This window comes from Eptatretus burgeri, chromosome 14, assembly GCF_056783735.1.
Source record: "Eptatretus burgeri isolate ZD-2024b chromosome 14, Ebu_testis_v1, whole genome shotgun sequence".
Lineage (NCBI taxonomy): Eukaryota > Metazoa > Chordata > Myxini > Myxiniformes > Myxinidae > Eptatretus > Eptatretus burgeri.
In genome coordinates this window covers 28,080,018-28,107,663 of record NC_140974.1, presented here as the reverse complement: position 1 = coordinate 28,107,663, position 27,646 = coordinate 28,080,018, and the positions used below count along the sequence as shown (strand labels likewise).

Sequence of the window (27,646 nt, the reverse complement as noted above, 5' to 3'; positions counted from 1 at the left end):
ATGACCCGATACAATATCGTTTACCCTTCTTTCAATGCCCCTCACCCCCACTCCTTCAAAACTGCACAGAATTCTATGTCTACGATCCTTCCTGCAGAATGAAGAATCGACATATTTAATTGTCTCATCACCCCAAAAAACTGTCTCCAATACCTCATTTCTACCAATCTCGATTTCTGCACATACACCACTGCCTGCGCCTCCACCACTGCCTGCGCCCGCTGCATGCATAATTACATATAATCACATTCAGTAATAAGCAATTTACATACAAAAACAGCTGAAACATTGAGACACATGAACCCTTTTTTTAGCTGAGGACCAACGAAATATAGAAGCTCCAACAAAATGTTTGAAAATAAATACATTACAAGATCGGAAACCACATTGAGGATAAATCTTCTGCTTCAATGTTGCTTCCGCAAATAAGAATGCAAAGTCAGAAATATGGACAACGATAAGATTGTGCAATCCTGAGCTGTTGAAATTCCATGACCTTGGGACAAGCAAGGCAAACGGGATGACCGGAATTACCTGCTTCTTGTCTATGTAGTCAAACCCAGCGATTTTGTTTCCTTTGGTGTCGATGAGTGAGCCCATGGGTTCACACGTGATGACATCTACAGTCTGTTTGGCAAGGGGAAGGAGCTGCCTTAACTTGTCTATACTCTCAGATCTTTTGTCTCCAAGTTCTTTCTGCAGACACACAGCAGACAAAACAATGGATTTACAATGTCGTTTTCTCAATTCAGGATAAAAAACATCTGCAGCTTCCTTTATTGGCAAAAAAAATCGTTTCGGCACAAAATTAACAAATCCATAACAATGGCCATGGAGCTGGTGCACATGCACACCCCAATGCCCGATAAATGCAGATCTCCACCCTTTTCTGAAGTGCAACCTCACACCTTCAACTTCTTCACAAGGTTCATGTACGCCCTTTTGTTTTCCTCCATGACACCCTGTGACAAACTGGACAGGTCAGAAGCCAAGGTTCCATTGATGAGAACACTGATCATGTCCAGAACCGTGGTGAACAACTCACTGCACACAGGATAGGTCCATAATTAAAGGCCTGCTCGTCATATTATAAATTTGTATGAATATATAAGGGTGACAACTTGATACGACTTACCACAAAAATAATTACCGTTGTTTGTGGCATGGGGAAAACAGCAGCCAATCAGAACCCTGCAATTAGCATATCAAGAGGACATGAGCCAATTGACTCACTTGTTGCTTTGCATGTCGACTGTGCCTGTGCTGATGACTTGGAGAAGCAAAACAGCCCACTCTGTCGTCCACTGTGAGCTCCGTTGCACGGTGTCAAACATTCCTCCAACCTGCATAATAAATGGCCATGCAAGGATCAAGGAGAAGTCAAAACTACCATTTGAAGAACAGAAACAGGTCAAGGTCCAAACTCACGAGGTTAAGCCGGAGCTGAAGGGCCTCGTGCATCAGTTGGCGAGCCTTAACATCATCCTGGTACCTTTCCTCCTGCCAATTGTTAACAATCTGCATACAAATTAAGAGCACGAAGGTGATCCCAATATAAAGTGCTTAAGATATCTTCAAGTGTTACAATGTGATTAGGTCAAACTCAAAATTTGCATCAAATACGATACTGATGACCCACCTGGTTGACCTGGTTCTGCAGTGAGGTAAGCAGACCCTCTCTTTGTTCATCCTGACCCTTTAGGCAGGTCAACACCAATGACAGAAATGGTTGTTGGCTCAACAAGGACATGCTTGGAGGTGAAATAAAAGCACAGACAACAGCACCAGACACAAAATGTAGGTTAAAGACAGAATTTGGCTCGGATGTCCTCAACTGAAAGCACTCAAGAACTGGGTGATAATAATCAGTTACAGTGCATACTTACTGGCCAAAGGAAAAAAGGCTTAGTGCAATGCATATTGTTCATGAATATTTTGGCTATTGTGTGCATGATAAAGGTCATGATGACAGCCTTTAAGGCCCGGTCACACCTTGACGTTTTAGCCAGCGATGGCAACGTGTTAAAATTTATGTAAAACGCTGGCTTACGTTGAACTTTTGATGTTTTTTTTAAAGATTCGGACGTATTCATAGCGACATGGTCTTATGTATAACGCATTGGTAACGGACACAGAACGTTTCGTTGTGTTATAGATAACTTATACCAACGAATGCTGAACCTGTTGTCGGCCTACACAACCGATGCCCAACGATAGTCTAACTCAGGCATAGCGCGTTGCACGCATCGCAGACGATGTCGTGGCGTAGCCTATTAAAAGGCTGACGCACAACGATTCGAATCATAACTGCCGTAGAAATGGAAGTGTCAACATCGCGGTCACACCTTGGCGATCTTGCCAGCGTATGCCGACGTAACAAAAAGTGTGTCTAAAACGTTGGGGCACGTCGAATACGGTATGGGTAAGTTTGGTATGCGCGAGTAGAACGCTAAATACGCTATCATAAGTCGTAGTAAGTAGAGTACGTCAAGAAATTTTGAACATGTTCAAAATTTTACGACGTATTCGGCGTATGACACACGTTCGCATGCGATGAGGATAAGTTTTACACACGATATGTGGACGCTTACACACGTCCACAAAGGCGACTTATAAGCTACTCATAAGTCGAAACACGTCGCGGTAATGTCTTTTTTTACGCGAAACTTATTTCTAACTTATGTTTGACGTGCTTTGAACCAATTCTTTACGTAGCCCCAACACACATCGACGTATGTAGACGTATTCCAATGACGTCTTCCGGTCGACAAAAAAAAAAATTTACGTGTTTCTAGGTTACAACTGCCATATAAAGACGTGTTGCCAGCGGTTTTGGGAATTGGTATATAAAAATTCTGCTCATAAAAGGGGAACCCAACAGTGTTTTCGAGTCCTTTTTGAGTCGATGTCCATGTCAGCAGTATCAGTATCAGTATTACTATTAGTATTAGTATTAGTAGTAGTTTGTTCATGTTGGCAGTAGTAGGTGGGTGTGAGGGGGAGGGTGTGGGTTATGATGGATCGTCCTTGCGTCCGCGTGTCCACGGGTAGGTTCATAGGCTGCCACTCAACGATTTAAATGGCTGCATCTCCACTATTGAAAGTAGACGCTTGCGCTCAACAATTGGATTTTTTTTACACTCAACGACTTTTAAACGGTACCACTCAGCTAGTTTCATTGTTTACAATGAACGATTTAAATTGCTGTCACTCGCCTTTGTTTTTTTTTTTTGTTTCTTTTTTTTTGACGCTGGGGTTTGGAAATTTGAAACGTTTCTTCTGAACGTGTTAAAACGCTCAAACTCGACTATTTTAAATAGACGCTGCCGATGGACAATTGGAATCATAGCCAAGCTAGACATCGAAGTGTGAACATCCTCATCATGGGGAAGAAAAGTTTGAAGAATGCTGCAAATAAGTGTCCTGGCCGTGGCCGTGGACGCTGACGCAAGGACGATCCATTATACAGACGTCTTTCATCCTATGAGTAATTTAAAAGTAACTTCTGTCGACGTGTGGCAACGATCGCGTAACGTGCCAACAACACGTTAATCATAGGTAGGAAATAAGTTTCGGGTACTCTAAACATTACCTCGGCGTGTCTCAACTTATGATTAACTTACAAGTAGCATGTGTTGACGTCTGTCAACGATCGCAGACCGTGCCTACAACTTGTGGCCAGCGTAGCAGAACGTGTGAGTCATACGCCGGCATACGTCGTGAAATTTCAAGCATGAAAAAATTTGAGGACAACCGAAAAGTACAACGTTTAAAGCCAACGTACTACGACGTATGGCAACGTACTACGACGTATGCCAGCGTGCTCTCAATGTTATCAAAACTTACCCATAACGTATTCAACGTGTGCCAGCGTTTTAGAAAAAAAATTCAAAAATCGGCATACGTTGGCTAAAACATCAAGGTGTGACCGGGCCTTTACAGTGATGGTGGTGGCAGTGATCCCAAAAACTTATGCAGGTTGTTATGGTGGGGGGGTGGGGAGGGAGGGGGTGAAGAGGATGGCGGTGTAGGGGGGCATTTTTATGAAAGCAAAGAGATCTGGAGGTGACCATATCATCTCTCGACCAAAGATCTGAGCAGCCATGGGAATCAAACCCACACGAGAGAGTGAAATGCAACAAGACGTTATCCTCAACACCACCCAGCGGATCTTTTGTGTGATGACCACCGATTAACGTCAAAGCCTGCAATCTTAGCATTCCAGTTCCAATACCATATATAACGTTGATTTATCCGTCATATATTTCTGTGCTTGCCCTGTCAGTACAATATGTATAGACTGTGAGCCTTGGGCAATGTGTGAGGTGGAGGTCAGGGGGGAGGGGGAGAGGGTTAGGGTATTTACTTGGTATAACAACTCGGTGCAAAATTTCATGGGCGAGGCAACAAATAATTTAAAATCAAAAACACTTAGTCCTCGATTTACACTGATCCTAATTAACGTTTTTTTGACTTGATGCTGAAACAAAGTACTGAACGATTTTCTAGTCATGCCTTGTAATTTTCCATTTCACGGTTTTTTTTTTAATGTGGAAAAAAACTTAAATTTCACGCCAGTGCACAACGGAAGGGGAGGTACGATGTATAATACACAACTTCCCTCGCCCTCAGCCTCACGGTAGGTATTGTACTCATGACGGACACCGTCTGACCTTTATTGGGTGGTCGCGAGACTACCCTTATTCTCAAGTTTTCCGTCTGTCTGTATGTCTGTCTGTCTGTCTGTTTGCTTGTTTGTTTGTATGTAATGGACAGCTTTGGAGGCCAGAGGAGTCGACCGATTTTGATGAAACTTGAATGTTAGGTCCAGGATCTCGTTGTATGCTTTTGAGCACCGTTGTTATAGACACCACCGTTGCCTAGCAACGGGACTTTGAATTTTTTTTTTTTTTAATCCGAAAAAATGTTTTCCCCCAAAAATCAAAAATTGGCTTCTGCACGTTTATGCGCACTATAAATAATCAACCTCTGTCAAAAAATTTCAGCCCGATCCGTCAAAAACTGTATGACTAGTATGCAATTATATTACTATATGCTTTCACCCCAACGTTTGCGTTGGGATTCCATAACGTAGGGTTCGGGAATCGAACACAAATGATGAATGGACAGTTGCTCGTCATGTTCTTATATGGAACAACAAATGGCAAAAATGCCATCTGATGTGTTCTCTTATCTATATATTTCAAATTCGCCTTAGTCTCGCGACCACCCATGTCGCCTACCGGCTTGTTGATAGTATTTTTGCGCCAAACTCTTTCAAACCCCTTCGTCATTAGTGGTAATCAACCCTCAAGTTCTCCAGCTGAGACTCCCACAAAGAAAGCTAGTTAAAGCCATTAGTTTGGACATTAAAATGGACATGGTGAAGCGATTCAAGCATGGGGAGTGTTTGGTAGACATCACCCGTGGGCTCAGCCTTCCTCCCTGGAGTGCAAGAACAATTACGAGTAATGCCACCAAAATAAAGTCAAGTGAACTAAAGTCGAGTGCCTCATCATCTCAGAAACCACTCCACCAAATATGCACCTTCCAAAGGGCTGGAAACTCGCTGCAGGGCACAGATTTTGGTGAGTACCATCCACATTTACTTAAAACAGTCCATAATATAATCATTTAAACATTTATATCGATTTATTTAGCCATTATGTCTTTAGTATGTATTTACAGGAACTGTATTTACACTGCATTTACTTAGGTTAGGACCGGAAATTTCCGCCCAGGAATGCATCTTTACAACATTACGTCAATGGGAAAATAATTTTCCATTTACGTTTTTTCGTTTCGATTTACATTTTTTAGGAATGCATTTTGAGTGTAAATTGAGGAGTCCCTATAATCAAAGGACTGAAATGATGAGACAGATTATAAATTGCTCCCATTTCTCGATCCAAACAATAACCGCATTTGTTGTGACTTCCCATTGCAATTGTAAACATATGTGATGTAATTGACTGCAATCTCGTGACGTGTTACTTTACCAGTCAGAATGTCCCCTATTGGAGTCATCCCACATTAATTAGCGTGTGTACAATCATGAGCAGGAAAATATGTGTCGAACGGACAAATCAACACAGCTCATACACTTGTAAACTTACAACTCGGGTGCTTTGAAAATTACCAAAATAGTTTAACCAAGGTGCATAAAACAATCCAATCCATTGGGACCATACTCTGTGCAAAGCGTTGGTGCTGCCGAAGCAGTCTCCTTGGCTATTGGGCACAATCCTGGACGGGTCACCACTCCGACACAGTATACGAGCATGATGGCACTCATTTTGCCGACCTCGGAAGGATGACAGGCAGAGGGAACCTCATCTGGTATTAATTCAACAGCCAAGGAGGTTTGAACTCAGGATCCTTAGATCCCAAGCCCACCACCTTAACCATTAAGCCAACACCAGGCATGGCAGACATAAAACAAGGCAGTGCCATAAGTGGGTAACCATTACATCACAACATTCACATTGGGCAAAATGCAATTACAGTCTCTTCAGATAAGCAAAACAGTGCAAAGGTAAATGTTTTTTAGCTATCATGACATGATAATACAACATTAATTAATCTATGCTCGATGCAACCTGACTCAAAGACCGGATAATGCCACATTGCAATGATCTCAAAAGAGGGTGATTGGACGATTCAATGTACGTCATACCTCTTTTGTTTCTGACGATCACGCTCTTTCTTAGACGAAGAACCGAGGTGCTGCCCTTTTTCCAACTCTTCTCCAGCAGCCTTGAGAACACGACCCTGCACAAAGCTCGGCAGCTTGGCGATGAGAGGTGCAACCAACCACACACCCTTGCGCTCCGATGAGCTGAGGTCAACATTCCCACACAACTTTGTACTTCTCAACAGGAAAGCAAATTTTTCTTATTTATCAGCAGTGGATTTTGTGACATTCACTTTACAAAAAGGATAACTCTCCAAAAGCAAGTGAAAAAATTCCAAAATATAAATCAACATTCAAAATCTGCAAACTTTGTGAAAAAGTCTGAGTGCTTTCATCACCAGATAAACAAGTAAACTCAAATCTGAGTTGATGGCATTTTGTTTATTTTCATTTCCGGATCTGGATCTTCACCAAAATAGAATCAATTCTTGTCACACACCCAATGTGTCCACCATGTTTCATCCGAATCCGTCCACAACTTTTTCAGATATCGTACTATATATCGTTTTAGGCCCTATCTCTCGATGATGAAGAATCATTTAGTAGAAAATTCTAGTATTCGGATCCGGATCTGGATATTCACCAAAATCTAATCAGTTCGTCCTTGTAACACACTGAATCTGTCCACAAAATTTCATCCGGATATGTCGACAACATTTTGACACATCCTGAACACAAACAGACAGATAAACAAACAGTAAGGGGTGAAAACATATCCTCCTTCACCTTCAGTAGCGGAGGTAATAAGCCCATGAGAGTTGATCGTGTAAAATCGCATCATATAATACATGAAATTGCTCCAAGCTCCTAATTTGAAAACTGCAGCACTTGCAAAAGTGACGTGTGCAGCGATTCGAAGGAATGTAGATGAGGCATTCAATGATATTTAAGTGAGGAAAGTGAAAAAAAAATTTGAATGCTTTATCATGAATAAATCGTTGCGGCCTGTTCAAAGTCAAGGCATTGTTGAGCAGGCCGAACAAAATGGTGAATTAAGACCACAGTGAGGGAGAGCAAGGTGACCAAGGACGCACCTTGATAAAGGATATAATTAAATAAGGCTGTTCATTATAATCAAAAGGGATGTCTTCAGAAACCCAAACATGCAGTTTTCACACATGCACTACTATGGATTTCCCTTGATATGCTTTCAAAGGTTGGGGCCACAAGGTTTCATGGTTCCAGAGTTATGGACACGCACGCAAATAATACAAGAGAAACACACCTCAAAAATGGCTTCTTCTTGCTTTGTGCAGAGTTAGGATTCTGAGAAGAAGAATCCTCCTGCCTGTTCACACCCCCGGAGCCACTGCCACGATGGCCAGAGCCTCGCAGTCCCAACACCATGAGATTTGATGAGCCATTGAGCTCTGCAGACTGTTGGAACACCTCAATGGTTGCCCGGGCAATATTCTCCATCAGACTGTTGAACTCCTGGATGCAAGGGAACACAGCACATTTCAGGAGGGAAGATGTGCAAAACATCGTATATTCATTCATGACCTGTTAAATGTTGCAATGGGATGGCAGGATAGCTCACTTTTGTCACTAACTAGTCTTGATTTGAATCTGAATGGAGTAGTAGCAGAGAACTAGAAAGTGTCTCAAAATACAATGCCCATCAGTGAACGCTTTGTACTCACACTAAACTTGATGAAAACAGTTTAAAAAAACAAAAAAACAACACGGTGCATCCTGAAGCTTACCTGGATCAGGAGCAACAGTCACTCAAACCCCCCTTTCGACCCTAATTTATTTTTAATGCCGTGAACAAATTTTAGTACATCATGGGTGATGAAGGTTGTGATCAAGTTTCATCGGAGTTATGTGTGTAGTTTCTGAGAACACAAATATCTATTTTTACATACATATACACATATATATATATATATATATATATATATATATATACATACATACATACATATATATGCATATATATATATATATATATATATATATATATATATATATATATATATATACATACATACATACATACATATATATACACATTTATATATCTATATAAATATACATACACATATATATATATATATATATATATATATATATATATATATATATATATATATATATATATATATATTGTGGTGGTTGACGAAATTCGCAAACCACCATTCAGGTCCCTTAGGTGAGATATCTCTGTAAGTATATGTATAGTTAGGCCCAAACCCGTTGTTTAGAGGGCATAAATGTCATTCAGTCGGGCTGCGACTCTTCAGGATAGCAGTTTTTCTTTTACTATCTTTATTTTGGACCAGCCGCCATTACTACCAGCACCAACCACGTCTCAACAGCCGTCACACAACAACCACCAACCACAACGCCGCTACACAACAACCACCAACCACAACGCCGAGGGGTGGAACGCACAGAGGAGGAGAAGAAAGGAACAGCCATTCCTAGAAGAAAAGGACTTCACAATTGGGGTTTCACCACCTCAGAGCGGGACTCCACCCAGGATGGGAGGAGTGGGCCTCCTTGGCCAATCAGGGGTTTCACCACCTCAAAGCGGGACTCTGCCCAGGATGTGAGGAGTGGGCCTCCTTGGCCAATCAAGGACTTCACCACCTCAGACCAAGAAAGGAGGGGCGGAGACATTTTTCCTCCTCCCCCCTTTTCTCCCCCCCCCCCCAAGAGGCGAATAAATACGCGGCCGCGGTGTTGTAAGAAGGGAGAGAGAGAAAGGAAGGAGCACATCTCGGTACATGGCCTTGGTGGTCATCTGGGCGCTCATCTTGCTCGTGGACAACACATCTCAGGGGTCAATGAAGGAGGCGCAACGAATACTTGCGTTGGTGGGCCCGAAGCGTGTCGAGTCTGTTGAGTGCGCGACGAGTCTGTTGAGTGTGCATCTCTGGCCGGGTCCCACGCTGACTGCATCGCACAGATTGGAGGCGTCCCGCTGGCGCCAGGTTCTGCAGACCACTTCGCGACGCTGGTCTGGGTCGCTCGTCAGCGAGAAGACCACACGAGGTGGACAGGTCCGAGGCAGGCCATTGGTCCAATTCTTTGGGTATGTGTATGTGTATGTGTATGTGTATGTGTATGTGTATGTGTATGTGTATGTGTATGTGTATGTGTATGTGTATGTGTATGTGTATGTGTGTGTGTGTGTGTGTGTGTGTGTGTGTGTGTGTGTGTGTGTGTGTGTGTGTGTGTGTGTGTGTGTGTGTGTGTGTGTGTGTGTGTGTGTGTGTGTGTGTGTGTGTGTGTGTGTGTGTGTGTGTGTGTGTGTGTGTGTGTGTGTCTGCGACCGCAGTTTCTCGATGACCGCCAGTCCGATCGGATTGAAACTTGCCAGGAATATTGCCGGGGCCGCGCGGATGTGCCTTTTCAAGGTTTGATATGAATCGGACGAGCGCTTCCCAAGTTACGGTCATTTATCTGTCGACCAATGACAAGACACAGTGAAATGACGTCACAAATGACGTCACAATTAATGTTTACTTATTTATTTATTTTTGCACGATTGACGTTACAATTCTTCTTCTTCGTTTGGTATGACGTCACAATCGAGGCTGGGGACCTGAGTATGTGCCTTTTCAAGGCTTGATATTAATCGGACAAGCGGTTCCCAAGTTACGGCCATTTATCTGTCAACCAATGACAAGACACGGTGCTATGACATCACGAATGACGTCACAATTAATGTTTGTTTAATTATTTTTTGTTTTTTTTGTGAATACATTTGTGAATACATTTCCAGAGAGAGGTGCGAGAGAGGAGGGGGGAGAGAGGAGGGGGGAGAGAGGAGGGGGGAGAGAGGAGGGGGAGAGAGAGGAGGGGGAGAGAGGAAGGGGGAAAGAGGGGGGAGAGAGGAGGGCGAGAGAGGGGGGGAAGAGAGGTGGGGAGAGAGGGGGAGAGAGAGGTGGGGAGAGAGGGGGCGTCACAATTCAAGAGAGGGGGAGAGAGGAGGGGCGAGAGAGGGGGTGAGAGTGGGAGCGAGGGGGGCGAGAGAGAGGGGGCGTCACAATCCTTCGTTTGATATGACGTCACAATTGACGCTGGGGACCTGAGTATGTTTCCCAAGTTATGGCCATTTCTGATACGGTTGGTCTGATCCAATTGAAAAAATGCCCCAATCCAGTCGTAGTTTACGAGAGCGAAGGAACGAAGCTGCACATACTGTCACGCCTCACCCACGAGAGAGGGTACTGGCACGAGAGAGGGGGAGAGAGGAGGGGGTGAAAAAATGCCCCAATCTAGTCATCGTTTACACACCTATGGCCCCGCACGAGTATATAATAATTTAATATAATAATAACGAAATAAATAACTAACATTTTTCGTGAATCATCGAGTCGAAAACACTGGATGTTGGGCCGGCTAGAAATAAGTTCAGGCGGGAGTGGAGGCAGCAATAGAGGCAGAGATGATAGTGGTATTTGGTAAATGAGACGAAATATTCTAATAGTTTGTAATTCACTTGATTGAAAAATTAGGGTATGGTGAGATGCGAATCCGTACACTTCTGAATTTCCGAGATGAAAATGGACTGCATTTTCGAACTCAGTGGAGTCGATTTACTCGAAGAAATGTTTGGACGGAGGTGAAATTAATTACAGGTTAGAAAATATCGAAATGAGTAGGATTAGTTACTCAACTCCAGTAATGATAAATCTTGTTTTAGGTCATATTTTCGAAATGGTAGTGAATGCAATGTCGGTGCAGTCATTTATTGGAGTAAATCGACCCCATAGAGTTCGAAAATGCACTCCATTTCCACCTCGGACATCCAGAAGTACCCGTAATCATACCTGACCATACCCTAATTTAACCAACTAATGAAACTAAAAGTCGTCCCATGGAGCGACCTCGAAATCACCTCCGATAAACTTAAGTTTTTTTATGGGCGTGATTGAATCATCGTGGAATAATTAAGGCTTGTGGAGACAATATCTGAATTAATTTTTTTTTTTTCCTGTTTTTGGACCACCCTAATGTGTGTGTATATATATATATATATATATATATATATATATATATATATATATATATATATATATATATATATATACACACACACACACACACACACACACACACACACACACACACACACACACACACACACACACACACACACACACACACACACACACACACACACACACACACACACACACACACACACACACACACACACACACACACACACACACACACACACACACACACACACCTCGTTAAAACAACAACTTCAGATATTTCGTCACGTGCCTTCATAAAACCAATAGTGAAACCCGTCATAATGTATTTACGTATTTACGATATATCGTGTATTTACAAAATATATAATGTATTTACGAAATTACAATATGATAAATGGAATAATCTTTAAGCCTGGTGTTGGCGCAGTGGTTCGGGCAGCGGCTTGGGATCCAAAAGGTCCTGAGTTCAAGCCCCGTTGAGCCACTGAATTAATACACCAGGGGGTTGACTCAGCCTGTCATTCTTCCGAGGTCGGCGAAATGAGTACCAGTATACTGGGCCTGTATATACCCCGGTTAAAATAGGTGTACCATATCCCTGTGTCGTAAGAGGTGACCAGGGTTGCGTCAGGAAGGGCATCCGGCGTAAAACATGTGCCAAATCACTATGCGGATCATACGGATGATCCACTGTGGCGACCCGTAACGGGAGCAGCCGAAAGAAGAAGAAGAAGATATACAGTAGACTCGGCATAAGTCGTCATCATCAGGACCGAGAAAAAAGTGACGACTTCAGAAATGTGACGACTTACGCGTATGCGAACATTCATGATGACTGTGGGGTGAAGGATGAAGTTGCGCGTGGCCTGGACACGTATGTGTGAGAGCCGGCTATTGTACCAAAAGGAAAACAATCTTCGGGGCATAGGTGGGCGTTCATTGGTGAGTTGGAAAGTGATCAAGCAAAGATGGAATTCATGAATCAGTTTATCAAAAGTAAAGATAATGAACAACTGTAAGACAACAACTTTGCCTGCTTATCACCATGATGGGATTGACCAACGAACCCCAGAGACCTTTCTGGCAGCATCTGCCAGAAAAGCCCAGTCTCATCGGCATTGTACACGTTCCGAGGCTGATACCTTTCCAAGATGTCTTTCAATTTGCCATCTTTCCAGTCGTGCACCACTGCCGAATCCACGCTGCCTGATTCGCCGCACTTCTTGACCTTGCCGATTCCCCACCTCACTTTGAATCTGTCTATCCAGTGCATCGGCAAGGTCTCGGCATCATCATGCCCGAGGTCCGCAGCGAATTTACGTGCCTTCAGCAGCAACATTTCACCGTCCAACCGAATATTTGGCTGAGCCGACATTTGCCGAAACCAGATGATGAGCGCGTCATTGACATCTTCAAAGGACACACATTTCACGCGTTTCACACTAACCACCGGCCTCGCGATCTTCTCCACTTGTCCAAACATCGTGCCCTTATTCTTCAAGATATCGTTCAATGTCTGCCGTTTGATGTCCAACTTCTCAGCTATGGCTGTTTTCTTCATCAGTGGGTTTTCCTCGCAAAACTGGATAATGTCGTATTTTTCTTGGTAGGTTTTAGTTGTAAGCTTGCACTTAGTCGCCATTGTCCTGCCTGCAGTGCGATCAATGTGTGTACGCAGTTATAAATAGCCTATCACTGGCGGTGTAAACCAATGAGCGAGCATCACGATTCCATGAAATTGGGCTTCTCACGAGGCAGCAGTTCCGTGTGACGAGTTAGGAGTGGTAATTTACTTGAGTTTCCATTACGTGGGAACGGACAACATCTGACGACTTAGACGAAGTGACGACTTGGAGATGACGACTTACAGAGGGATGACCCTTTATTCATAGGGACTTAACATGAGATAAATTCGGGACTTTTTGACGCTGCCGACTTCGGCGAAGTGACGAGTTACACGCTGCCGACTTATGCCTGGACTACTGTATATATATATATATATATATATATATATATATATATATATATATATATATATATATATATATATATATATATATATATATATATATATATATATACATATATATATACATATATACATATATATATATATATACATATATACATATATATATATATACATATATATATACATATATATATATATATATACACATATATATATATACATATATATATATATACATATATATATATATATACATATACATATATACATATATATATATATATATATATATATACACATATATATATATATATATACACATATATATATATACATATATATATATATATACATATATATATATATACATATATATATATATATACATATACATATATACATATATATATATATATATATATATATATATACACATATATATATATATACATATATATATATATATATATATATATATATATATATACATACATATATACATATATACATATACATATATATATATATATACATATATATACATACATACATACAGTCATGCGCCGCTTAACGACGTTCCAGGCAACGACGGATCGCATATACGACGGATCTGCCAGCTCTGAAAAAAAAAAAAATGAAAAAAAATGTGGCTGAAAAATTCCCATCACCGAGTGATGTAGCCAACGTGGTGCTGTCAGTCGTATAAAAATAGCACATACAATTATGTACATTGTACAGTACATAATACTTCATAATGATAATAAACAACGACAGTGTGGCCCTGTTCCAATGCAATCGTTGAGGTCCATAAAATGTCATCGCGAAAAAAGCAGGGTCGTGCTAAATCGGGATTCAAGGAAATGGGCTTTCAAACTGAACCAATGTTTGCACGTTTTCCTTCAAGCAAGTAAATTACCTTTGAATTGAAGAATTCCGCGAATAAATCGTTGTTGTTAGTCAAAATTAAAGCACTAATTTGTTTTTAGTGAAGCTTTTTATGTTGTTAAAACATTCGCACTGTTCTGAAAATATATATCACAATTGACAGGTGCTCGTTTCTTCATTTGTAAATTATAACATCGATGCAATGATTACATATTTATAAAATCCAAAGGCTATTTATTCACCTTTGTATAATCGATGCGAGAGGAGATTGTAAGCTGCTGCAAACAACACCGATGGCCATCATGAACAGCACAAAGGTAAAACGAACATGTCTTCCATCTCTCTTGGATGTGTGTTTCAATTGCCAACAGTATTCAGTACAGTAACATGCTGCACAGGTTTATATCCGAGTAGCAATAGGCTACACCATATAGCAGGCGTCGGCAACCTAAACCAGGCCGCGGGCCACTGGGCCACGTTCGGGTAACCCCGCGGGCCGCACCCCCCTCCCAACCCGAAAAAATAACAAACACACCTAAAATCAATGATAATAAATATAATTGTAAATTGAACCTTAAGACCTTCAGCCATCTGAAACAACAACGAAAAAATATTTAAGACCAAGTTTAGTGGACTAGAAGCGAAAATAATTTATTGTGACGTACAGAGACTGTGATATATGTGGAAGAATCATATGTCCACATATGTTAAATTTGCCGTCGGTTCAGAAAAATGTTTAGTGGGCCGCACCTAATGGAAATCCGGACAAGGCGCCACGGGCCGCATGGGAGGAGCTCGCGGGCCGCAGGTTGCCGACCTCAGCCATATAGCCAAGGTGTCTAGGTTTGTACAAGTTCGATGTTCGAAAACGATGTTCGAAAACGATGTTCGAAAACGAAAAAAAAAAAAAAAAAAAAAAAAAACGAAAAGGTTCGCACAACGACGACGTCGCTTCGGCCGAGGTCACATTTGCCATGGCGGCCGTGGGATCTCCAAAATTTGCGGCCACTACCAATTATACGGTGGCCGCAGCATTTTCACGGTCACACAATGTAGCAGTCACATACGTTTTTATTTTTCGGGGACCCGCACGGCGTATTTATAAATTGTGGAGACCGAAAACGTGGGTGTGCCGTACGTACAGCCGTTCTGGAGGAGAAGATGTGTGAAGGTTTTAGGGTAAATTCAAGATGGTCACCAAACCATGTGACCTATCAATAAGGATTTAACAAACTTGAAAAAGGATATCATGGGGAATATGTGTGTAAAGTTTCACCTCAATCTGTCCAGCCGTTCCGGAAAATATTTTTTAAAATAAATTTCAAAACAAGATGGCTGCCAAACCAAGTCACCTATGACGTCATAATATATATTTTTTCTATGGTGAATTGTTGTGCAGATGATGCTCAAGAAATTTCAGATTTTTCCTATGCAGCGTTCTACTTGACGAATTTTCACCGGGATACCGCTTCACCGATGATGTCATGAAAAATCAGCCCTGTTCCTCTTGGGGAGTTCATCAAAATGTATGAAGCGAAAAAAATTTCCATTGCACTGTTTCAGAGATACAGAGGTGCAAAGTTTATCGGTTTTTTTCAAGATGGCGCCCGCACCACGTGACCTATGATGTCACAATTATCACTTCAGTGTGCTATCAAAAAAAGATACATACTATGGTGAAAATTCCGTGTCGATCGGACTTAGCGTTCCTGAGAAAATGATTTTTAAAGCGAAAGAACCCGCAAATTGCCGGCGGAAGAAAAATAATAAATAAGAAATAAACAGAAGAAAAACAATAGGTTACCCAGTCCATTTGACTGGGTACCCTAACTGGAACTGCCACTTTATAACTGCTGGCAGTGATGACCTGGTACCAAGACGTCTGCCTTTGACACAACATGAGACTGTCGATGATAGTTGCAAAGTTTCGCTTCGATGGGATAAGTGGTTCCAGGGAAAACATTATTTAAGAGTGATACAAATACAGCCCTGCTTCGACACAGCGCGGGACTGACGAGTTACGAACCGGGTCGCACAGTGTTCAATCTAGTTCTTACCTATGCAGTTAGCCCTTTTTCCTGGGGACATTGTCGGTATCAATTGAATTGCTATTCCTGTACCCTCAAACGCATGCAGGTGCAGCCAAGTGAGCCTTCTGGAAAAAAAAATCAAAAAGTTCTCAAATTCAAATAATTAAATAATTCTGGCTGCCAAACCATGTGGCTGATCCGGTTGAAATTTTAAAACTATGTTTCACATGTGGGCGAGATAATAATTTTGAAGTTTCACATATATTAACACAGCGGTTCCAGAGTAAACATTAATTAATATTTTCCCCTCAATCCACTATGGCTGCCAAACGATGTGTTGTACATCAAAAGGGGAGGGGGGGGGGGAGAGAGAGAACTTTTTGTTTGCATGGAAAGGCGGTCAGACGTGTGGAGTTTCGCCTCAATCTGTTCAGCCGTTTCAGAGAAGAAGACTTTTAAAGATATTAAATTTCAATCCAATATGGCTGCCGAACCATGTGACCTATTGAAACATAAATATAAATTCTCCATCTAATGGGAAGTAGATTATGCTTGTTAAGTTTCGTGTTGATCGGACAAGGTGCGTTTATCTATCCATGATGGCCTCCAAACCATGTGACGTGTGACATCACAATTTTTACGGTGTATGCAGGCAGGGAGGTCGATTATACTTTCCAGGTTTTGCTTCGATAGGTAATGTGGTTCCAGAGAAAACATTATTTAATATTTTTCTTAAATCCAATGTGGCTGCCAAACCATGTGACCTATCAATTATTCATGAACAAACTTGTAAAAGGATGTCATGGGGAATGTGCGTGTGAGGCTTCACCTCAATCTGTCCAGCTGTTCTGGAGAAGATGATGTTTGGAGGTTTTAGGGTAAATTTAATATGGCCACCAAACCATGTGACCTATCAATTAGAAATTAACAAAGTTGTGAAAGGACGTCTTGGGGAAAGTATGTGTGAATTTTTGCCTCAATCTGTCCAGGCGTTCTGGAGAAGAAGATTTTTTAAATTTCTTAATTTTCAATCCAAGATGGCTGACGAACCATGTGACCTATGACATCATCAATTTAGATTCTGCCTCCAATCGTGTTATGTAGTGGAACACATTTGTGAAGTTTCGTGTTAATCGGATAAGGTGCGTTTTTCTATCAAAGATGGCCACCAAACCATATCTTGTGACGTCATAATTTTTACCATGTATGCAGACATGATGGAAGATGGCAGTTGCAAATTTTCGCTTCGATAGATTAAGCAGTCCCAGAGAAAACATTATTTAATATTTTTCTTAAATCCAACACGGCTGCCAAACCATGTGACCTATCAATTATTCATTAACAAACTTAGGCCAAAAAAAAAAAATGTTGCATTGGCGTAACGGGTCACTGAAAAATAGGGTAGGTCGGTCGGGATCTTTTTTTTATTTATTTTCCTAATAAATCCCTCCCAAAATCTCCCCCGGCTCGAGTACCACCCTTTTTGTCGGCGGGTTCTGTCCGAAACACTTCCGGGTTTTTGCGATCGCGATCGCAATCAACAAGATACTTGAAAACGATAGCAAAACAACAAAAATAGCAATAAAATAGGGTCGGCAAAATTTTTCGATAGCAAAAAAACAAAAAAAAAACGTAGGGTCGGCGGAATTTTTAGGGTCGGGCGGGTTACGCCAATGCAACATTTTTTTTTTTTTTGGCCTTATCTCCCATCCCCTACGCGTGCAGAATAGACTTGTGAAGTTTCCCCTTGATCTGACCAGCCGTTCTGGAGATGTTTGAAGGCTTTAGGGTAAATTCAAGATGGCCACAAAACCATGTGACCTTTTAATTTGAAATTAACAAACTTGTAAAAGGATGTCATGTGGAATGTGGTTGTAAAGTTTTGCCTCAATCTGTCCAGCCATTCTGGAGATGTTTTAAATTATATTTTTCAAAACAAGATAGCTGCCGAACCAAGTCGCCTATGACGTCATAATTTTTTCTACGGTGATTTGTTGTGTAGATGATGCTCAAGAAATTTCAGATTTGTCCCATGCAGCATTCTACTTGACGAATTTTCACTGGCATACCGCTTCACCGATGAAGTCACAAAAAATCAGCCCTGTTCCTCATGGAGAGCTCATTAAAATGTACGAAGCAAAAAAATTTCCATTGCACGGTTTCAGATATACAGAGGTCCAAAGTTTATCATTTTTTTCAAGATGGCGCCCATACCACGTGACCTATGACGTCATAATTATAAATTAAGTATGCTATCAAAAAGGATACATATTATGGTGAAAATTTTGTGTCGATCGGACTTACCGTTCCAGAGAAAATGATTTTTAAAGCGAAAAAGCCCACTAATTGCGGCGGAAGAAAAATAATAAATAAGAAATAAACAGAAGAAAAACAATAGGTTACACAGTCCATTTGACTGGGTACCCTAATAAACCTTGCGACACCATTTTCAGGAACAACAAGTGAAATCCTTCATTACAGCGCATGTGTTGAAGCAAATGAGTACACTAATGTTAAAATATGCAATTTATGCTTTTTCAGTTGAAAAACAATTAAAAAGCGGACTTAATATTTGAAATGTAAAAATCTTGTTATTATTGTGATAAGCACCTTTATATATAACAGAAGGAATGAAATTGTTCGATACAGCGTGGCAGGAGGCCGCAAAAGAATGATAGCATAAGAAGAACTTAGCTTTCAGCATTCGGTGATCGGCGCGAAATGCGATGGTGGGCGGAAATGACGTCTTTCGTTCATTTGTTCATGAGAGGGGCGCGTTTCTTGGTTTTTTCCCGTCAAGCAATAAAATAAATGTTTTTCACATATATAACACATTAGTTTCACAAATTTCCATTGAAATACTCAGGTATTTCCGTCAATTCTCACTATTTCCGTCTAGGTTGCGCACTGCATCTACCGGACGGCTGTCATTGGCTGTCTTGAGGCACGTTGGGGGGGGGGGGGACACCGGAGACGTGGTAGACACCGGGGACATTTCAAACTCAGTGCAATTGTATGCAGCGCACGTGCTGTAAAAATAAAAAAAGACAGTATTGCTGATTGAGACATCAGTACCCAGTGATTTTGGCTTAAATAATGCATAAATCAAGAAAATGACCAAATATCAGGACCTCAAAAATGAGATCAAGAGATCTTGGAAGCTGAAGAATGTCGGAATTTCACCACCAGTGATAATTGGAACAACAGGCATGATACAGAAGAACCACACTGAGATTTTGATAACCATACCCAGGAATATTATCACAAACGAACTACAAATGGAGGCAGTCAGGGCTTCGATGACAATCCTGAAAAGAGCCCTCGGAACAAAACTCTGAGAACAACAAAGTTGAACAACTTGGTCCATGAACTGTGATCCCTTACGAAAGCGGAGGTGGATGCTTCAAGTCCTGGGACGACTTTATTCCAGCTCCTCAAACCGGCAAATCGAGATGGCGACGGCGACGATGACGACACACACACAACCAAAATCCCATGGGCTAATAATCATATTTATGGTTATGGGCTGCAAGAGGACCTGCATGAGTAGCATAGCCACATCTTACTAATGATGTAACTAACCGGCTAAGTTTGTAACAACCAAAGTCGAACATGCATATGCTCTAAAGGTAGAAATGTAATGGTTGATCAATGTCTCATTTCAACTGAAAACTGTTTCTGTGTTCAAGAACCTTCTCCCAACAAAATCCTACTTTCCGTCAGTAAACACCACCTTTAACAAAGCCAGTGAAGCATTATTGTGGGACTCATCGCCATCTCATTCCAATGGTTGTAACAGTTTGTTGATCCAGTAATGTCATCATGTTCCCAACACTCTGTCCCAGGTTTGCGCACAAGCAAATGAAGGACCACAATACGAAACATGGTGTGGCAACTAAAACAAGCTGATGCTGTGAAAACTAGACATTGGTCCTTAGAAACAGGCCTGAAAAGCCTGTTACGCACAAGCACAGTTTCCCAATTACATCGCTCACAGCTCCATGAAAATTAAAAACTATCAGTAGCGAATAATGGCTCATGCAACTGACAATGGAATACTTTAACAGTGGAAATTATAAGATAATCTACCAAATCATTATTACGCAAGTGGTTGAGAATGTTTGATTGATGGAAACGCATTAGAATGGATCATGGGGATATGTTCATCTCCATTGAAAATATATACAAGTGAAGAAAAAAACCATCAACAGGTCATTTAATTTGAGAAATTCAAACTTTACAGATTTATCAAATTCAGGAATGCCAGCACCGGTTATCCCTTTGCCTCCCAAACTCTCCACACTCCTTACACGATTGTACACCTGTGAGTTATTGTCAGACCGTCCCCCCTGCTCTGTATGCTAGTTGACCCAATCGGATACATTAGCGGCTTGTTGGTGAGGAAACTGGGCTACCATTCCAGAGGCTGGGGCGGGGGGGGGGGGTTTATGTCCAACTGAAGAAGGCAGCAGTTCGATGGATTTTGGATTCCAAGCTTCAGGAAGTTGAGTTAGTTTTGGGGAAAATGCTATGTCAAAATTGGTGTGTCAATAAAAACCCAGCTGGTTCATCAACGACATTCAGGGTTGGATAGTCTGTCTGCCCCACCTATTCTGCTCGACATGTGGTGCGAGTCCATCCATTGCGGTGGACTCTTTTTCCGTTCATTTGATACAAAAGGACGTTCTGAATGACTATGGGCCTTGTCATGTACAATTCCATAAAATTGTAAAACCAAAAAATAGTAATAAAAAAAAAATAGCACCGCAAAGCGGGCGTAACCCCTCAGCCCCTTGACACAAACAAATTTCAAGATGGTGGCCATATTGAAAATCGCAGCACACCCATTTTCGAAAGGAACCTTCCTCTACTCAACCCCAACACACCCAGCAAATATGGATTTAAGCGGACAAGGCGTTCTCCTCAAAATTGACGGAAACCAATTTCAAGATGGCTGCCGTGGCGGCCACAGTGAAAATCGCAGCATGCCCATTTTGGAAAGGAACCTTCCTCTACCCAACCCCATTATACCTCGCCAGAATAAAATCAATGTGTGAAGCCGTTCTCAAGTTATTGTCCAGAAACCGAATTCAAGATGGCTGCTCTAGCCGCCATATTGGATATCGGGTTGCGCTGAATATCGAAAGGAACCTTCCTCCAAACACCCCCATTATATCACACAAAAATGAAATCAATAAGTCAAGCCATTCTCAAGTTATTGTCCGGAAACCAAATTCAAGATGGCTGCCCAAGCCGCCATATTGGATATCGGATTGTGCTGTATATCGAAAGGAACCTCCCTAAAACCACCCCCATTATAACCCCATGAAAATAAAATCAATCTGTCAAGCCGTTCTCAAGTTATTGTCCGGAAACCAAATTCAAGATGGCTGCCCTAGCCGCTATATTGGATATCGCATCGCACTGATTATAGAAAGGAACCTTCCTCTACCCAGCCCCAACAGACACTGCAAAATGGATTTAATCGGTAAAGGCGTTCTCCTCGAAATCGATGGAAACCAATTTCAAGATGGCTGCCATGGAGGCCACATTGAAAATCGCAGCGCGCCCATTTTCGAAAGGAACCTTCCTCTACTAAACCCCAACACACCCTGCAAAAATGGATTTAATTGGACAAGGCGTTCTCCTCCAAATCGACGGAAACCAATTTCAAGATGGCTGCCATGGAGGCCACATTGAAAATCGCAGCGCGCCCATTTTTGAAAAGAACCTTCCTCTACTCAACCCCAACATACCCTGCAAAAATGGACTTAATCGGACAAGGCGTTCTCCTCGAAATTGACGGAAACCAAAAGTTGACAGACGGACGCCCGGACGGACGCCCGTGATGACAATACCCCTTAGCCCAATTCGGGCTGAGGGGTAAAAAGGTACAATTCCAATTGCAAAAAAAAATCTGTCATTCAGCACTTCCATGAGCTTCAATCCCTTTTGAGAGAAAACTGGTACTTACCGACTGTAGGCACTGCTTGATCATGAGTTGCAGCTCCAACCAAGATTGTCTTAGTGTCCACTGGTTGAGGTTCTGCAGAAAAGGCATTCATTTAAAAAAAGATTAAAGGAGCACACTTCTTTGTCGTCTTCTTTTATATGGAGCACAACACTGCAGGCAAGGTGGCATCATTAGCTGAGGGCATGGCTGTCCCACTGACTAAATACGCTCTCGAGGTAAGGACAGGAATTAGCAATTTGTAAAGGGCGATGGCAATAACTCAACTACTTTTTGCGAAGGACACCATGGAGTCTTAAACATCCATCAAATAATGCCAGTAAACGGGACACCCAGTTTAACATCCATCTGAGGGACGGCACACCGATGCATCACCCTGCCTGTCAAACACCAAGACGACAGTTTATAGCTGGCCCGATATTCGAACCCAGACTAGACAGCTTAGAGGGAATTGTATGTGCTTTCAGACCATCCTGCCAGCGTCAAACACTACACACTCTAGTTTCTCCACATTGTCTTGACATGAACTCTCACATGTCGAATGCACAAAAATCCATAAAAACATAAAACAGAACCAAACCAAAACCCGTTTCCAAAAAGTGGTGCCATGTTGAGTCGGTAACCGCAACAGAACCGCACAAGTTGGAAATTCCCTTCACGGACTCGTATGACTTTCCGTTTCTTGGATAAAATAAAAATTGGGGCAATACCCCTGGTAGTGTAGTAGATAGTAGAAAAATCATGCAAATTATGATACAAGCATCAAATTTGGCATTTCTGTTCTGCAGGGCTTTCTGATCAAATCTGCCCGATTGGCCATTTCAAAATCGAAATTTTGAAAAATTTGAAGAAAAAAAAAATTTGAAGTCACAGCTGGCTGAAATTCTTGAAGCGCAATTAAACATCCCAGACAGAGAACCAAGGGGAGATGCAGTCATCATTGATGGCCCAGCACTTATCAATGCCCTACCTCCACGCACTTCAAAGATATTTGATGATTATGCTAAAGAAGACATCATCCCAAAGGTGGAATCCTATGGTGCCAGGTACGAGAGGGTGGACGTAGTGTTTGATGTGTACAAGAAGTCGTCTGAAGTCCAAGGCAAGGTCGAAAAGGGGGCAAGGAATCAGAAGAAGAGAGACAGGAACCAGTAAGACCCCAAGTAACTGGAAAAGCTTTCTTCGAGATGACAGCAACAAGACTGAGCTGTTTCACTTCCTTGCGGAAAAGATGTGTGAAACACAGACGACAAGCACAGTCATTGTCAAAAAAAAAGAGAAGATGCCATTAGCAACACAAGGAAGTCACTGGATGCTGTGTCTCCATGTTGTCATGAAGAAGCTGACACTCAAATATTTGTACACGCCAGGGATGCAACGACGGATGGTAGCAAGTCCATTATCATTAAGGCTAATGACACGGACGTACTAGTCATAGCAATATCTGTACTGCCATCCTTACAGGAACTAGGTCTTGAGAACATGTGGATTTCCTTTGGCCAAGGAGCCAAGGCGTGATAGATTCCAGTCCATAAGGTAGTTTCTGCAATAGGGCCTGAGAAAGCTAAAGGGATCCCATACTTCCATGCGTTCACTGGATGTGACGTCGTGTATGCCTTCCGCGGTAAAGGGAAGAAAACTGCATGGCAGACTTGGAACATCTTTGATGATGTTTCTGAAACATTCACCAATCTCAGCCAGCATCCAACATTGATTCATGCGTGATCTTGACTTTTTTGAAGTTTTTTATTTTTCTTCAAATTTTTCAAAATTTGGATTTTCAAATGGCCAATCAGGCAGATTTGATTAGAATCCCCTGGAGAACAAATGTGCCAAGTTTGATGCTTGTATCATCATTTGCACGATTCCTCTCAAAAATTGCTGTTATCTGCCCCACTATGGGTGCTAACCTGGTTGTGGATGGATAAGAAAACCAAGGAAGCACTGGTCGGCGTGGATGATCCACAAAATATGTAATGGAGACGTAAGTGAATACCTATAGATTTTTTTTTTAATGGTGCGAACAAACTTCGGTACATAATGGGTGATGAAGGTTGTGGTCAAGTTTCATCAGAATTGTTTGTGTAGTTTCTGAGAAGAAAGCAAATACCTCTTTTGCAGGGGGGGGGGGGCAATCCCCTCTGTAAACTCCCTCCATAGATCCCCCTCAGACCCTGATTTTTTTAATGCCATGAACAAAATTTGGTACATCATGGGTAATGAAGGTTGTGGACGTTTCATTTGTGTAGTTTCAGCTTGTGTAGTTGTGTTTCTGCGAATTGCTTGTGTAGTTTCTGAAAAGAAAGCAAACACCTGTTTGGGGGGGGGGCAACCCCCCGTAAACCCCCTCCGAGCCCGATGTTTTTAATACCGTGAACAAACTTCCGTACATTCCCGGTGATGAAGGTTGTGGTCAAGTTGCATCAAAATCGTGTGTGTAGTTTCAGAGAAGAAACTGCAAATGTTTGTGGGCGGATGGACGGAATGACTGCTTGCCTGACAGACGGACAGATGGACGCAACATCCCATAAGCTCCCCAGAACTACGTTCCAGGTGAGCTAAAAAAAAATAACTTTCTTGGAATAGTGTGAGCATCTCATTCCAAGAACATTTTGAATGATCGACTTTTTTGTCGAATTTAAAGGAACAACGAACCAAAATGATCGAACGAACAAAAAAAATATAACAGAATCAATAGGAATGGACGATTAGAATATAAATACAAATCACGAGTGTACAAACTATTTTGAGGTTCACACAGAACTCAACATACACAAGTGCCTGGTGAGAAAAAAAACCTTCAAAGAAACATTTCCACATTCCATTCTCCTTGTCGGGATGCAATCCTTCGGAATACCAAACTAACAGCAGCAGCATCTTGTTCAAAGCAACTCTCCTTCAAAAAAAAAAAATTGTGACACGGATGACACTTTTGGCAGATAATCCAATTATAAGCAATAAATAATGAACAAACAACTTTGCATCATTGCAGAAAGCTTCAGTAAAACTCCATCGAGTCCAGTGCATTAAGCGCTATTGCAGCCAAACGGGAAGTGCTGGTTGAATGATATCAGGCAAAGGTGGAATTACCTTCCCACCCCCTTGACCTAGTAAAGATCGAACCCGTCCTCAGGGTTTGTGCCAAATTGAAAAAAAAGAAAATTTGGACTGGGGTGGGAGGTGGGGAGTGGGAGTCGAGGTAGGTGTGTAGAGTCATCATATAATGAAATTTAGATACAACGTTCAGTCCACAGAAAACATCTAACACGTAACGAGACTCTACTGTAGTAGCCTGTCAGTTGTTGGCACACATTTACGTCGGAGGTGCAGAATTAAATAAACTTGTTGGAAAATAAATAAATCACTCAAATTAGGTTTGAAAAATTTTCCACAGCAAGAGCTCTACATGTATGATTGCGACATTCCACATGCCTGCAAGATGCGCTTAATACGTTGTCGCTGGGGATTCTCAGAATCCTGGGTGCCAGGAAGACCATGTGGATAACAAATGAGTTGCAATAGATGCTGGGCCTGCTTGGGGGTCAAGACTGGGTCTCTCAGCAGGTCTTTGTCCTCGCACAGTGTCTCTGGCTCTTTGAGACATCGCTCACCAACCCACTCCTGAAGACCAAGCAAAGCATTCCGATGAAATAGTATTAGTACGGGAAGGGACAGATGAGTCACTGTGGAAAAGAATGGAAAAAAGTGGTGTGAGGTTGGAAAGGACCAACGTTAAAGGTCTGAATCCTAGATATGTCAATGAGAATGTGCACTCCAATCAAACCTGCTGGCAGATAGTCTTCAGAGCAAACTTTGCGTATTCGCTGAGGCTTGCCGTTTCGATGGCGGTAACCCGACCTCCTGCACGGCCTGCCCTTGCACCCAGGCCCTCATCCTCAGCCTTTTCATCCTGACCTCGAATGGGGGCGAGCAGGCTAGTGACACTGCACTCATCACCATGCACACAATGCAGTGAAGAACCTCCTTGTTCCACATCTCCTGCAAAGACAACAACAAGACAAGCAAGACGTGACTTGACTGTGAGAAACACCTTTATAAATAAGAGTTGATAGCCAGATCTTTCAGGGGAGGGGATTAAGATGGAGATTTACTAACCAAGCATGAGGATTGCTTTAAGGACAGCAAAAATTGCTCCGACCTCGATGCTGTTGTGCGCTGAAGCAAGCAAATGTCGATCACAAGATGAGCGTATGGCTGGAGTGCTCTTTCCTATACAAGCGAACACACATCACTGTAAGAGTCTGAGGAGAGTACGGCCTGTGGACTGAGGCTCAAACACAATACACAAGGCCTAGTCAAAGTATATAGATGGGAGGATGGAACAGGGCACAAACCTCAGAGTACTACCTTTGTCTCACCCATATCACAAACCAATCAATTAATATGCCTCACTCATACACCACTTTGTGCAATGTACACATGCTCAAAGGTGGATCAATGGTGTCTTCCCGTTTTTGCCTTGTGGTGATAAATCTGGAGGTTTAGTGACACACAAACTGTCAATTCCTTGACCTTGAGAGTAATGAAAGAGGCAGAATATTCTTTATGGAATCTGCTTATGGCTACAGATAAGGGAAGAGTTCTTACACGCACCCCATGGGAATTGCTTCAAGTGGTTACCAAGTCGAATGGATATTGATGATATAATTCGCATTGCAGTATGACAACTTATTTTCCAATGGAATGATGAGCAACTGTTAAACATGGCAGGGGAAAAAGTGGGCAAGGGTGTGGGGAGGGGAGGGGAGCTGGATCCTCCACCTTCACCCAGAGATAAAACAACAGGACATTGCATTTCATTTCATTTCCTGCACATGCATTTTGCAGCTGCACAGAATGCAGATCATATGTGAAAAGCAACAAAACAAAGGATTTTCAAGTAAAGCGACAATCCTTAATATAGAGTCAATACGGGGCTTTCAAAATGACGGATGTATGCCAAGGACTTCCGCACATACGCTGTATTTGTGTTCACGTCGACTCAGTTGTGCTCAACGGGCACTTTTAACCTGCCGTTGCTAGCACAAAATCTGGAATTCAAATAGTCTTTTAAACCTAATTTTCAGCATTCAAACAAAAGAGTGGCAATTTTAAAATGGTCAACCATAATTGTTC

At 41.9% G+C, this 27,646-nt stretch overlaps 1 protein-coding gene across 1 annotated transcript in view; it reads right to left on the bottom strand.

Moving 5' to 3' along the window:
* Nucleotides 1–27,646, bottom strand: part of LOC147012863 (mediator of RNA polymerase II transcription subunit 12-like protein) — a 97,076-nt gene that overhangs the window by 27,440 nt on the left and 41,990 nt on the right. Inside the window, 11 exon segments of the mRNA XM_085854187.1 lie at nucleotides 535–696; nucleotides 909–1,044; nucleotides 1,234–1,343; nucleotides 1,429–1,518; nucleotides 1,640–1,751; nucleotides 6,677–6,838; nucleotides 7,920–8,128; nucleotides 22,514–22,585; nucleotides 25,943–26,131; nucleotides 26,295–26,509; nucleotides 26,627–26,740. Of these exon segments, the coding sequence (XP_085710313.1) occupies nucleotides 535–696; nucleotides 909–1,044; nucleotides 1,234–1,343; nucleotides 1,429–1,518; nucleotides 1,640–1,751; nucleotides 6,677–6,838; nucleotides 7,920–8,128; nucleotides 22,514–22,585; nucleotides 25,943–26,131; nucleotides 26,295–26,509; nucleotides 26,627–26,740 (1,571 nt within the window).